General features: G+C 45.4%; 1 protein-coding gene across 2 annotated transcripts in view; it reads left to right on the forward strand.

Moving 5' to 3' along the window:
* BLNK (B cell linker) overlaps positions 1-12,212 on the forward strand; it is a 78,090-nt gene that overhangs the window by 40,548 nt on the left and 25,330 nt on the right. For both annotated transcript variants that reach the window (XM_023206268.3, XM_023206267.3), the window contains exons 5-6: positions 2,122-2,278; positions 5,671-5,834. In XM_023206268.3, the coding sequence (XP_023062036.1) occupies positions 2,122-2,278; positions 5,671-5,834 (321 nt within the window). The remainder of the gene's footprint in view (positions 1-2,121; positions 2,279-5,670; positions 5,835-12,212) is intronic.

Here is a 12,212-nt window from a genome sequence, read left to right on the forward strand (position 1 = left end):
ACACACACACACACACACACACACACACACACACACACACACACACAGCCACATGTAAAGCAAAGAAATTGGTTGGTCCACATCCCCACATCCAGAGGTAAGAGAAGAAAACTGAGCAAGCTGGCTGGATGAAAAAGAGCACACGATGGGGACTTAGAAAGCACAAAATAAAACCAGCCTGGAGAGGAGGCAATGACTTTCCCCAAAATCAAAAGACCAAAATGAAGATACCAGCCATACTAAGTACTGAGTAAGCATTCACTCACAGCTCTTTTGATGTCAGTAGGTGGATCCCCCATGCACGCAGAATGAAATCCGGGCTTGTTAATAAAGCCTCCAGGCTTTCTTGATTAAAAAAAATTCCTGTTATAAGTTCTCATTCATTTGTAGAAGCTAAAAATTAAAACACTTGAACTCATAGACAGTAGAATGACATTTACCAGAGGCTGAGAAGGGTGGTTGAAGGGGCAGCAGGTTGGGGAGGGAAATGGGGACAGTTAACAGGTGCAAAAATATAGTTAGGATGAATAAGACCTAGTGTTTGACAACACGGTGACTACAGTCAACAATAACTTACTGTACATTTAAAAATAACTAAAAGAATATAACTGGAATGTTTACAACACAGAAAAAGATGAATGCTTGAGAGATGGATATCCCATTTACCCAGATGTGATTACTACACATTGTATGCCTGTTTCAAAATATCTCATATACCCCATATATATATACACTTACTATGTACCCCTACAATTCTTTTTTTAAAAGATCAACAGGAAAAAAAAATCCTGCTATATAAAATTGCTCATGAAAGGCTACAGGCCAAAAAGCAAGTGGAAAGTCATATACAGATCATGCAATGTGATAGGCAGAGTGTGGGGGCGGTGGACTTAGAGGCCAGAGGACCTCTTATGTCCTGAGTCAAATATTTCCTCCACATTAATGTATGTACAAATGATATATACATAAAACACCTCTGAAAAACATGCACAAGAAGCCTAGTAACTCTTTTTGCCTCTGTGATGAGAAGGAGATTGCACCTTATATCCTTCTGAGCCATTTGGACTTTAGACCATGACAATGTATTTTCAAAGTGGACTTAAATAAAATGTGGATTTGAAAAAAACAGGCTGGGCGCAGTGGTTCATGCCTGTAATGTCAGCACTTTGGGAGGCCGAGGTGGGCGGATCACCTGAGGTCAGGAGTTTGAGACCAGCCTGGCCCACATGGTGAAACCCATCTTTACTAAAAATACAAAAATTAGCCAGGCTTGGTGGTGCAATTTGTAATCCCAGCTACTCGAGAGTGAGACAGGAGAAAAGCTTGAACCCAGGAAGTGGAGGTTGCAGTGAACTGAGATTGTGCCACTGCACTCTAGCCTGGGCGACAAAGCACGACTCGATTTCAAAAAAAAAAAAAAAAAAAAAAAGGCCAGGCATGGTGGTGCATGCTTGTAATCCCAGCTACTTGGGAGACTGAGGTAGGAGAATCACTGGAACCCAGGAGGCAGAGGTTGCAGTCAGCTGAGATTGCGCCACTGCACTCCAGCCTGGGCAACAGAGCGAGACTCCATCTCAAAAAAAGAAAAAAACAAAAATAAAGAGAGTGAACTCTGAGTCCATTTGAAGCCTTGACCCTGCAGCTTACCAACTCTGCTTGGAATTTTTGAAAAATCTCATCTGAAAGATATCTAGCTGGCCCTGTGTGTCTCCTCACCCTCTTCGTATTAAACCTACTTTCTCTTCAGTGATCAGCATTCATAATAGATAAAACCCGTTGGTTATTCTATTTTATTGGGTCCTTTTTCTATCTTTTAAAAATATATTTTATTATCTCCTATTGTTATTCTTTGTGGATCTACAGAGTGTCAGCTCCCATTAGCGTTAAGTAGTTCCTGTGTCCCCCCAGGACAGTGCAGTGGTGGAGAGGATAAACTTTGGAGGCAGAAAGGCCGGCTTCAAACCCCAGCTTTGCCTCTTACCGGCTGCCTATCCTTGTGAAGTCAGTCTCTCCGAGCCTGGTCTCCTGTCACTGCTCTGGCCTCCCAAGGCAGGAATGGTCCTGATGGCCAGGCAGCACAGACAGGGACGCTGAGCACAGTGTCTGCATCTGCGCTTGCAGGACAGCGACTATGAAAATCCAGACGAGCACTCCGACTCAGAGATGTACGTGATGCCCGCCGAGGAGAATGCTGATGACAGCTACGAGCCGCCTCCGGTAGAGCAGGAGACCAGGCCGGTTCATCCAGCCCTGCCCTTCGCCAGGGGAGAGTATGTAGGTGAGGTCCCCCGCAGACCTGGGCACTCTGCCTTCCAGGTCCATGGGGAGGTGGGATGGCCAAGATTGCAAGGTGGGGACAAACCTGGCTGCTGCCTGAGGGCCTCTGCCTGCCTCCCACTCCCACCACCTCCAAGCAGGGGATCTGGGCTCCCAGGTAAAGGATCCCAAGCTGTAGGGTTTTCCCATTCCAGGGGAAGAGACATCTTTCCTAGATCTGGAACACTGAAAGCAGGCATAAATAAATAAATCAATAAACAAACCCAGCATACCCTGATGGTTCCACCCCTGCCCAACACTCCCAGGGAAAGCAACCCTGAGATTAGTCCCCACTTTTAGGACTTCGTGTGCTAAAGGTTCTGGGATTTCTCTTAAGAAGTCTGTACAGAACAATGACCTTCGAGGATCCCAGTGTCTGCCTCGCCTTCCTCCCATGTCTAGTCCAGACTGTGGGGTTTTACCAGCGGGTACAGGTGCTCAGGAGCCCCAAACCTGGAATGAGCCTCATGGGTTAAACGGACACAGCTTGGGTCTGGCCGAGTTTTTTTTTTTTTTTTTTTTTTTGAGACAGAGTCTCACTCTGTCACCTAGGTTGGAGTGCAGTGGCACGAACTCGTCTCTGCAACCTCTGCCTTCTGGGTTCAACCTCCTGCCTCAGCCTCCGGAGTAGCTGGGACCACAGGCACCCACCACCACACCCGACTAACTTTTGTATTTTTAGTAGAGACAGGATTTCTTCATGTTGGCCAGGCTGGTCTCGAACTCCTGACCTCAAGTGATCCAACTGCCTCAGCCTCCCAAAGTGCTGGAATTACAGGCGTGAGCCACTGCACCTGGCCCCAAGTATGTATTTTAATGCCCATCTTTGTTCCAGTCTTGGCAGGTGACTAAGTTCCCCAAAGGTTCAGAGAGCAAGTCTGTCCATGATGGTCATGGCGATGCCAGCATTTGTGTGGACTGGCTCTACATTGAACAGCTCACTGCCATTAACCCCTTCCTTACAGTGTACCAGGCACTGCTCCTTGCTTCACTGAATGAAAGTAAAGTGAAGGCCAGCTGGGCTTACTGGGTTGCCACAGTTGATCTGTTGAGCACCTGCCATGCACCAGAACTATGCTAAGCACTGAGCATTTAGCTGCACGCAAGAGGCACATACTCCTAGAGATCTTCTAATTTACAGTTTAGTGCTTTCCCCCGGGGGTCTACCTAACCCCCTTGATAATCCTGTGAAAGAGGTCAGAGGAGTGAACTGACTGGGCCAAGATTCTCTAAGTGATGGAGCTGGGATACAAGACAGGGCTCTCAGCTTCCAAAGCCCAGCTCTTCACAACTCTGCTCTATGCACCACTCACCATACTTGGTGAATGACCTTTTTCAATCATCACAACAACCCTGGGGAGGAAAGGGCTACTGCAATTCAGGGTGGTTAAGTGGCTCATTCAAGAACACACTCTTGGCTGAGTACGGTGGCTCACACCTGTAATCCCAGCATTTTGGGAAGCCAAAGTGGGTGGATCACCTGACATCAGGAGTTCAAGACCAGCCTGGCCAACATGGTGAAACCCCATCTCTATTAAAAATACAAAGAAATTAGCCGGGCATGGTGGTGCATGCCAGTAATCCCAGTTACTAGGGAGGCTGAGGCAGTAGAATCGCTTGAACCCAGGAGGCGGAGGTTGCGGTGAGCCAAGATGGCGCCACTGCACTCCAGCCTGGGCAACAAGAGTGAAACTGTCTCAAAAAACAACAAAAAAAAAATCACACTCTTCAAAGCCTGTCTCCTGTGTTTTGCTATTTCTGATGGGCTTAAATATTACATTAAATATTTTTTGACTCAGAAATCTGAGTAAACTCCAGGAGCTGCAAATAAAACTGACAAGAGTTAAGGCACAGAAGGAAGGATGCCCTCGTGCCTGAGTACAGCCACACCACCAGAAAGAGGCTTCTGAGGAGGCAGCAGAGGTGAAGTTAACCACATACCTTCAACAAGGAGTGAGGGCCGAGGGCAGGGGCAGGCACCAGGAGGTGAGCACAGAGGCAGGGGCCTAACAGGCAAGGACAGCTGCACCAGGTGAGCTGGGGCTGTCACAGGAGGAAGCAGCAAGCCAGTGATGCAATCCAGAGGCCAGTGCTAGCACCTGTGCTGTTCGCAGTATGAAGAATACGCCACGTTATTCCTATGCTAAGATTTTCCTAAAACACATCAGTCTGAATCTTTGCTCAGCTCATTGAATCGCTGGGGTAGACTTGAGGCCGCCTAAGGGCTTGCTCACATGGCACAGGTGATATTAATTCTACTTATTAGGCAGACATACTGCACCTACTGCCTTCACTGCCATCTTCCTAATCCCCGCAAGATCTCTAAGGTCGATATTATGAGCTTCATTTTAAAAATGAAGAATGTTGGCCGGGCATGGTGGCTCATGCCTATAATCCTAACACTTCAGGAGGCTGAGGTGGGTGAATCACTTGAGGTCAGGAGTTCAAAACCAGACTGGCCAACATGGTAAAGCCCCATCTCTACTAAAAATACAAAAATTAGCCAAGCATGGTGGCGCATGCCTGTAATCCCAGCTACTCGGGAGGCTGAGGCAGGAGAATTGCTTGAACCTGGGAGGTGGAAGTTGCAGTGACCAGAGATCACGCCACTGCACTCCAGCCTGGGCAACAGAGCGAGACTTTGTCTCAAAAAAATAAAAAATTAAAAATAACAGTGAAGAATGTGAGTCCCAGAGAGGTTGAATAACCAGCCCCAAAGAGCACAGCTAGTGAGTGGCTGAGCAAGGGGCAGAACTCAGATCCAGTTGGCCTTAGAGCCTGACTCCTTTTCTGATACCTGCTGAGAAGGACAGTCCTGGACCAAAGATTCCCTGTGAATGGAGCGAAATCACTGAGGGAAGGAGCATAGAGGTTGACCCACATGAGTAATCACCACCTGGATACGCTTTAGCATACCTTGGGGAACTTTTCCAACCCGTAATGCCAGACTCCTCCTGAGGAGTTCAGACATTGCCAGGCTGGGGTGGAACCTAGACCTTGGCATTTTTAAAAGCCAGGAACACCTCACCCCAACCCTGCACCCACCAGTGCTGCTTCCATGCTGTCTGTGTGGCCAAGTGTTGGGTTGTTGGCACTCCTGAACCTCTGGGTGACCATCACTGCCCTGGAAGGATATTTTTAATGAGGACATTCTTCCAGATTTTGTCGTTTAAGTCAATAGGCAGTTGAAATTTTTGGCCTAACATTTCACTTTACTCTTTCAAGGAATGCCCGTGGATCATTTGTGGCTACATAGACACCTGTGGTTTTATACTTTCTAGATCTCAATGGCTTCCACCCAGGAAATGATCTGAAGCCTCTTTTATGTTACGTTTTTTGTTTGTTCCTTTCAAGACAATCGATCAAGCCAGAGGCATTCCCCAGCCTTCAGCAAGACACTTCCCAGTAAGCCCAGCTGGCCTTCAGAGAAAGCAAGGCTCACCTCCACCATGCCGGCCCTGACTGCTCTGCAGAAACCTCGAGTCCCACCCAAACCCAAAGGCCTCCTTGAGGATGAGGTAAAGTAAATCTGTCCCAAAGGCTTCCCAGCACACGGAGAGGGGGCAGGGCAAGCGACCAGGACAGCCTGCCCGCTGGCTGTCCTCCTTCTTTACAACCTGCTATTGACTGTCCACTCTCACTCTCCACTATTATACCAAAGGGACTTGGTTTTCTCCAAAATGGCTTATTGTAAGCACGTCAGTTTACTAGAGGTGTATGGTAAAATATCAATACTGAGTCTGTGCCCCTCATATTAGTCCCTCCTTCTTCCCTGTGGTTTCCTGTGAATCTCTTCTTTCCTCCCTAAGATGTTCTTCCCCTCTCTTTGTTCTCCTTTGCTTCTCTGTCCTGTTGTTACCGACAGCAAATCCATATGGGTCTGCAGCAACTTCAATTCTTGCCTCCTGGGCATAAGGCAGAAGGAGAGACCAAGGCAAGTTTCAGAGCAGGAATGAAAAGAAGTCAAGTACACTTAGAAGAGGGCCAAGTGGATGACTTGAGAGATCCAGTGCGCTGTTTAACCTTTGACTTGGGGTTTTATACACTGGCACACTTATGGGGTCTTGTGTCCCTTCTCCCCGATTCTTCCTTTGTGTGGGCTGTCTGCTTGTGCAGTGGCCTGCTAGCATTTGGGAGGTGAGTATGTGCAGTGTGCTTACCGGAGTTGTATGCACACTCCCTTGAGGCACTCTTGCTTTACCAGCTGAATGTTTCTAGAAGGTCAAATACCAATTAAACGCTGCCATTTTGCCTCTTAATGCGCATGCTTGAGCCCACTTGCCCAACTCCTGAGATCTTATTGGGAAACTGCTCATCACTAGTTTCAGGTTTTTTCTATCTATTGGGAGACTGCCTTTCTCTGGTGCTGGCTGTGACCAATTATTATTTTAGAGAGACAATTAACAACCACCTGACAATCACCTGACAGTCTCCTGACATTGCTGGGGCAGGGGAGCCCTCTCCTGCCCTGCTCATGCCTGACTAGCTATCATACCTACTGTAACACTGTCTCCACCTTACTTTCTTTCCTCCACCTTCTTTTCTCTCTGCTCCTCCACTTTCCTCTTCTCAGATGCAGAGGGTGACATGGGCCAGGATGTACAATGGAAATCGCTAGTCTGTAAGGTACTCCGCACAACCTGTGGAGGAACTGACCCCTGACTTCCCTTTGACAGCTCTTGCTTCTCACTTCCTCCCTCCCCACAGCTGCCCCACCCCCACTGCCACCAGGTGTCCAGAGACCCACCTTTTCAGATGGCCCAGCATCCAACTCTGGGTTTACCTCCTCAATCTCCCCTCTCTCAGCTCTTAGAGCTTGTGTGTCATTTTCCCTATGGAACTGCTCCTATTTGAAAATGAATACATAAACTCATCAAAACTGCTGTAATAACTGATAAAGCCTAATGTGTTATTGCTCCCAGAGGTCCTTGCATTTTAAATAAGGACAGAGACCAGCCTGCAGCTTCTCTAAGAAATAACTTGCTTCTAGAGGAGAAAACTTATGGCTTACACACATATTGTGAAATGATCTTCATTCCACCTTTATAAAGTTTGCAGCCCAGCAGGAGATGGAAAAGATGGACATTTAAATCAAAATAGAGGCAGCATCTAGGCCCAAATTCCTGCTTTGGCCCTTCTAGGTGTATGATTTGGGGCAAGCTAGACAACTTCTTTGTGTCTGTTTTTCATTTCATCTCTGTTATTTTGAGAATTTAATAAAAGAACATATGTACAGCACTAAATACAGTGCCTCACACACAGAGGGGTTTAATATATGTTGGATTCCTTTCTACCATATTCTAGATTCTTGACAAAATCCAGTTTTCTAGTTTCTTCCGAAAACTGAAATCTGGCAACACCAGGCCAGCAGTGGCCTCAAAGCAACTGTGCCCCAGGGCACCCCCCGCCCTGGCTGTGAATCCCTGGTCTCTTTTTTGATTTGTCATAGCTCCCACGACACATACAGTGCAAGTACACACCCTCACCCTGCGCACACTCGTCCCATCTGAGAGGCGACGTTGTCCTTTCAAGGGTGCGAATAGGGTGGCAAGGAGAGCTGAGCAGGGGAGGGGACAGGATGGGGAGACCAGCTGTTAGGGTCTCAATGTAAATTATTTCAGCATTTGGCAAATCCATATGAAGACACAAATTCAGATACAGAATGCAAATGAATACTGTGGGATATGTAAGGCTCTTCATTTCTGTAAATAACTGAGAATGGACCCCAGGGAGGCAAGGCAGAGGTTTGCTAATAGCAGCCTTGTGGAGATGGCTCAGACAAGTCTTCACCAGTGGGAAAAAGAGAAGTATGAAGGTGTGGGCATTCTGGAATGGGCAGATGGAAAGCCAATATAAGAAAGAGGTGTAAAAACAAATACACAAACAAACAGAGGCCAACATTAAGATATGGCTGAACCATTAGTTGGGAAAAGAAGAAGTCAAGTACCAGAATAAATAAAAATGTTTAACCCTGTTCTACAGGTTATAGGCAAAATATAGAGATACAGGCTAAACAGAAAGCTGGAGGTGGGGCAAAGACATTTAGGGGGAAGAAGCATCTGTGCTATAATGAGAGTGGCTAACACTCGGTGAATGCTGTGTATCCACTGGTGTTCTGAGCACTTTGTGTGCATTATCTCATTAAATCCTCACACCAACCGCATGAAGTCTATCATCAGCCCCACTTTACAGATGAGGAAACAAAGGTGTAAAGGGGCTAAAAAAAAAACTTGTCCAAGGTCACAGAGGGAATATACTTAGCTTAAAGGGTATTTTTATAAGAATTCAATAAAATAATGTACGTAAAGCTTTTAAATGCTCATATGAGTGGTAATGAGGATGCAGCTCATGTGGGCATTTAATAGCTAATCAAAATGACTCCTGCTAAGTAATAGGGTATGAGCAAATGGGAAAGTGAAAATAAGATAAACTCATGTTACTCCTATTTTTCAAATCTGTAGTCCTAGGGGGAGGCAAACATGTAAACACTTATGACAAGTGTCTTATTAATACTGAAACATCTAAACATTGGAGTCGATCTAAGATGATTTTAAATCTATTTTTAATTTGGAATCATGTCATTGTAATAATTGAAGAAGGATTTCTAATACCTGTAGGTGATGGTAGTAGAATAATCTACCTGGCTTCAAAAGACCAATCACTGATTCACTAAAGTCAAGTTTTTGTGTTTTGTTCATGAAATAAGGGGGTTGATATTAAAACACTGCAGCAGTGTCAAAGCGGTCAATAAGACCACATGATATCCTAATAAAGGATATAAAATACGATGGTTCTTCATCATTTACTTATTTCAGCAATAACAACATTAAAGCATTGAATTGCAATGTTGGGAATATACATTGTACATACCTTCTCCTAAAACCCTATACAGATGAGAGAGTTGGGCAGACACTACAAATAGGATTTGTTGAGACTGGATCAAGTCTTTTTTTCCTATCATTCTTTGCGAATACAAATGTCTCCATTCCAGAAATATCACTGAAGTGGCATCGTTGTCTGGGGTACATATCTGGGATTCATCGTCTCGCACTGAGATTAATGACATAGACACGTGTGGGTGGGTTAAGGAGCGGAAAGTTTAATAGACAGGAGAGAGGAGAGCATCTCTCTCTCTCTTGCAAGACAGTGGAATCCTAAAAGGAAAACCAGGCCTGTGGTGGACCACAGCAGATTTTATAGGCAGGCTTCAGGAGATACCTGATTTACATAGGGCCCACAGATTGGTTTGATCAGGAGTGACATTTACATGGTGCAGAAGAGGCTGGTCGCCCCACCCTAATCTTATTGTACAAATGGGTTTTCTACTTGGCCAGTGCCGTCTTGTCTGCTCCTTAGTGTACAGGTGGCTGGCAAAGAGAAGGGAAGACAGAGCCACCATTTTGATCACGCCTAGGCACAGGTAGCATTTTCCTATTGGCACAACTGCCAGCATTCATCCATGCAAGCTTCCAGCTTGCTCGTCTCTATCAGCAGCTTGATTTTACAGGCTGCTCTTTGTTAGAAAAGAAAATGATTTGGGGCTACTTTTTATTAAAAGGAAAACCTTACCAAGGACATCTTACCCTCACTATCTGCCTAAGTAATTTTTTCCTAACTCCTATATCATCATGACTCTAAACAGCTCAGATTCTAAACACTGCAGATAAAAACATTTTCTGTAATCAAGCCCTGCAGAACAAAACAAGTACAAAATTGAGAATACAGAAGAAAGAATAAATTTTGAAGTGGTTAAGTAGGACTAGGTTAGGGCCTGGAGCTTCCAACTTCCCTATATCCATTCAGGCATCATTGCTGAGTGTCAATACCAATATTCTGTGTTCAGATATAGGATGTTTAACCCTGTAGTTGACTACAGGGTTTAAGAGGGTGGCATGCCTCCTGGGGGCTCAACCTCTCCTTTTATAGGAACTAACCCCTAGAAGAGAAGTTGGGTTCTGATAAAGCATGTCACTCTGGCTACTAATGAATCCAAAAAGCTGGACCCACGGACTCAAAAAGGTCCTGCAGGGATACTGCAGCCACTCAACATCCTGTTATTCAAAGCTGCTAAGTCAGCCCATCCCAGCTTTGGCTATTGGGTTAGTCAATTTCAATTCAATTCAGTGAGGCATTTGGCCAGATACTGGAAACACAAATACAGAGAAAGAGAAGGCCCTTTCCTTCAGGAGTTCATAGTTTGACACTGTGGGGCCAGAGATGAAGCAGAGATGAGGACCAGGTTCCCTGTGCCACAGAGAAGCAAGTGCCCACTTCTGAATGGCAGAATCCAGGAGAACTTCCGATGATTCAGCAATTAACTCCCCAACAGGTCATACAGCTAGAAAAGATCCAAGCACGGATTTCCTTCCAGGTCTGTATGATTCCAAAGCCTCACCTCCCTCAGCCAGATCATCTCTAAACACAACTGCAGATTGAAATATGTGAGTAGAACTCTCTGGTGCCTCTTGGTCAGCTTCAGAGGTAAAGAAAGAGATAAGAAATAGCAATTAAATGAAGAGAGGATAGATTAGACAGAAAGAGGAGGGGGAGGATGGAACGTACTAGAATGTGGTGGATAAAAGTATGGGTGCTAAATTATTGAACTGCTTGAGTTCAAATGCTGGATCTACCACTTTTTTTTTTGAGACAAGGTCTCACTCTGTTGCCAAGCGCGATCACAACTCACTGCAGCCTCAGCTTCCTGGGCTCAAGCAACCTTCCCACCTCAGCCTCCAGAGTAGCATGTTTGGCTAATTTTTCTATACTTTTTGTAAAGACAGGATTTCACCATGTTTCCTGGGCTGGTTTTGAACTCCTGGACTCTATCTATCCACCTGACTCAGCGTCCCAAAGATCTGGGATTATAGGCACGAGCCACTGTGCTTGTCTGGGGCTACCACTTTTAAACTTGACAACTTGAGCAAACTACTTAATTTTTCTGTGCCTCAGGTTCTTCATCTGGAAATGGAGCCAATGGTGGTACCTCTCTTATTGTGTTGTTAGAAGGATTACATGAGAAAAAAACATGTAAAGTACTTAGAAGAACACCTTGCAATAACTTTTTGATTTTGTTTCTCCCAGTACCCTTCTTGGCTGCCCACCAGGGCAGGCAGTAAAAACCACTTTTGAAATCTGGTTACCTCATTTGTGTCTTGTCAATATAAAATCCCTCCCTGCCTACATTTATGGTCATTTAATTATCAACAAAAGTGCTAAGATGATTCAATGGAGAAATATTTTTTTAAAACAAATGGTGCTAGGTAAATGGTGCTAGATGTATCCACAGGCAAAAGAATGAAATTGGACTTCTAACCTCACACCATACACAAAAATTAACTGAAAATGTAGCATAGACCTAACTACAAGAGCTAAAACTCTAAAACTCTTAGAGGAAAACACAGGTATGAGTCTTTATGGCTTTGGGTTGGGCCATGGTTTCTTAGATTTGACACCAAAAGTACAAGCAATAAAAGAGAAAACAAATAAAACAGACTTCAAAATTTAAACATTTTGTGCCACCTATGATATCAATAAGAAAGTAAAAAAGCGGGCAGGGCCCGGTGGCTCATGCCTGTAATCCCAGCACTTTGGGAGGCCGAGGCAGGTGGATCATGAGGTCAGGAGATTGAGACCCTCCTGGCTAACATGGTGGAACCCTGTCTCTACTAAAAATACAAAAAATTAGCCGGGTGTGATGGCGGGCGCCTGTAGTCCCAGCTACTCGGGAGGCTGAAGCAGCAGAATGGCGTGAACCCGGGAGGCAGAGCTTGCAGTGAGCAGAGATCGCGCCACTGCACTCCAGCCTGGGAGACAGAGCGAGACTCAGTCTGAAAGAGAGAGAGAGAGAGAGAAGGAAGGAAGGAAGGAAGGAAGGAAGGAAGGAAGGAAGGAAGGAA

This window comes from Piliocolobus tephrosceles, chromosome 9 (assembly GCF_002776525.5).
Source record: "Piliocolobus tephrosceles isolate RC106 chromosome 9, ASM277652v3, whole genome shotgun sequence".
In the NCBI taxonomy this organism is placed as follows: domain Eukaryota; kingdom Metazoa; phylum Chordata; class Mammalia; order Primates; family Cercopithecidae; genus Piliocolobus; species Piliocolobus tephrosceles.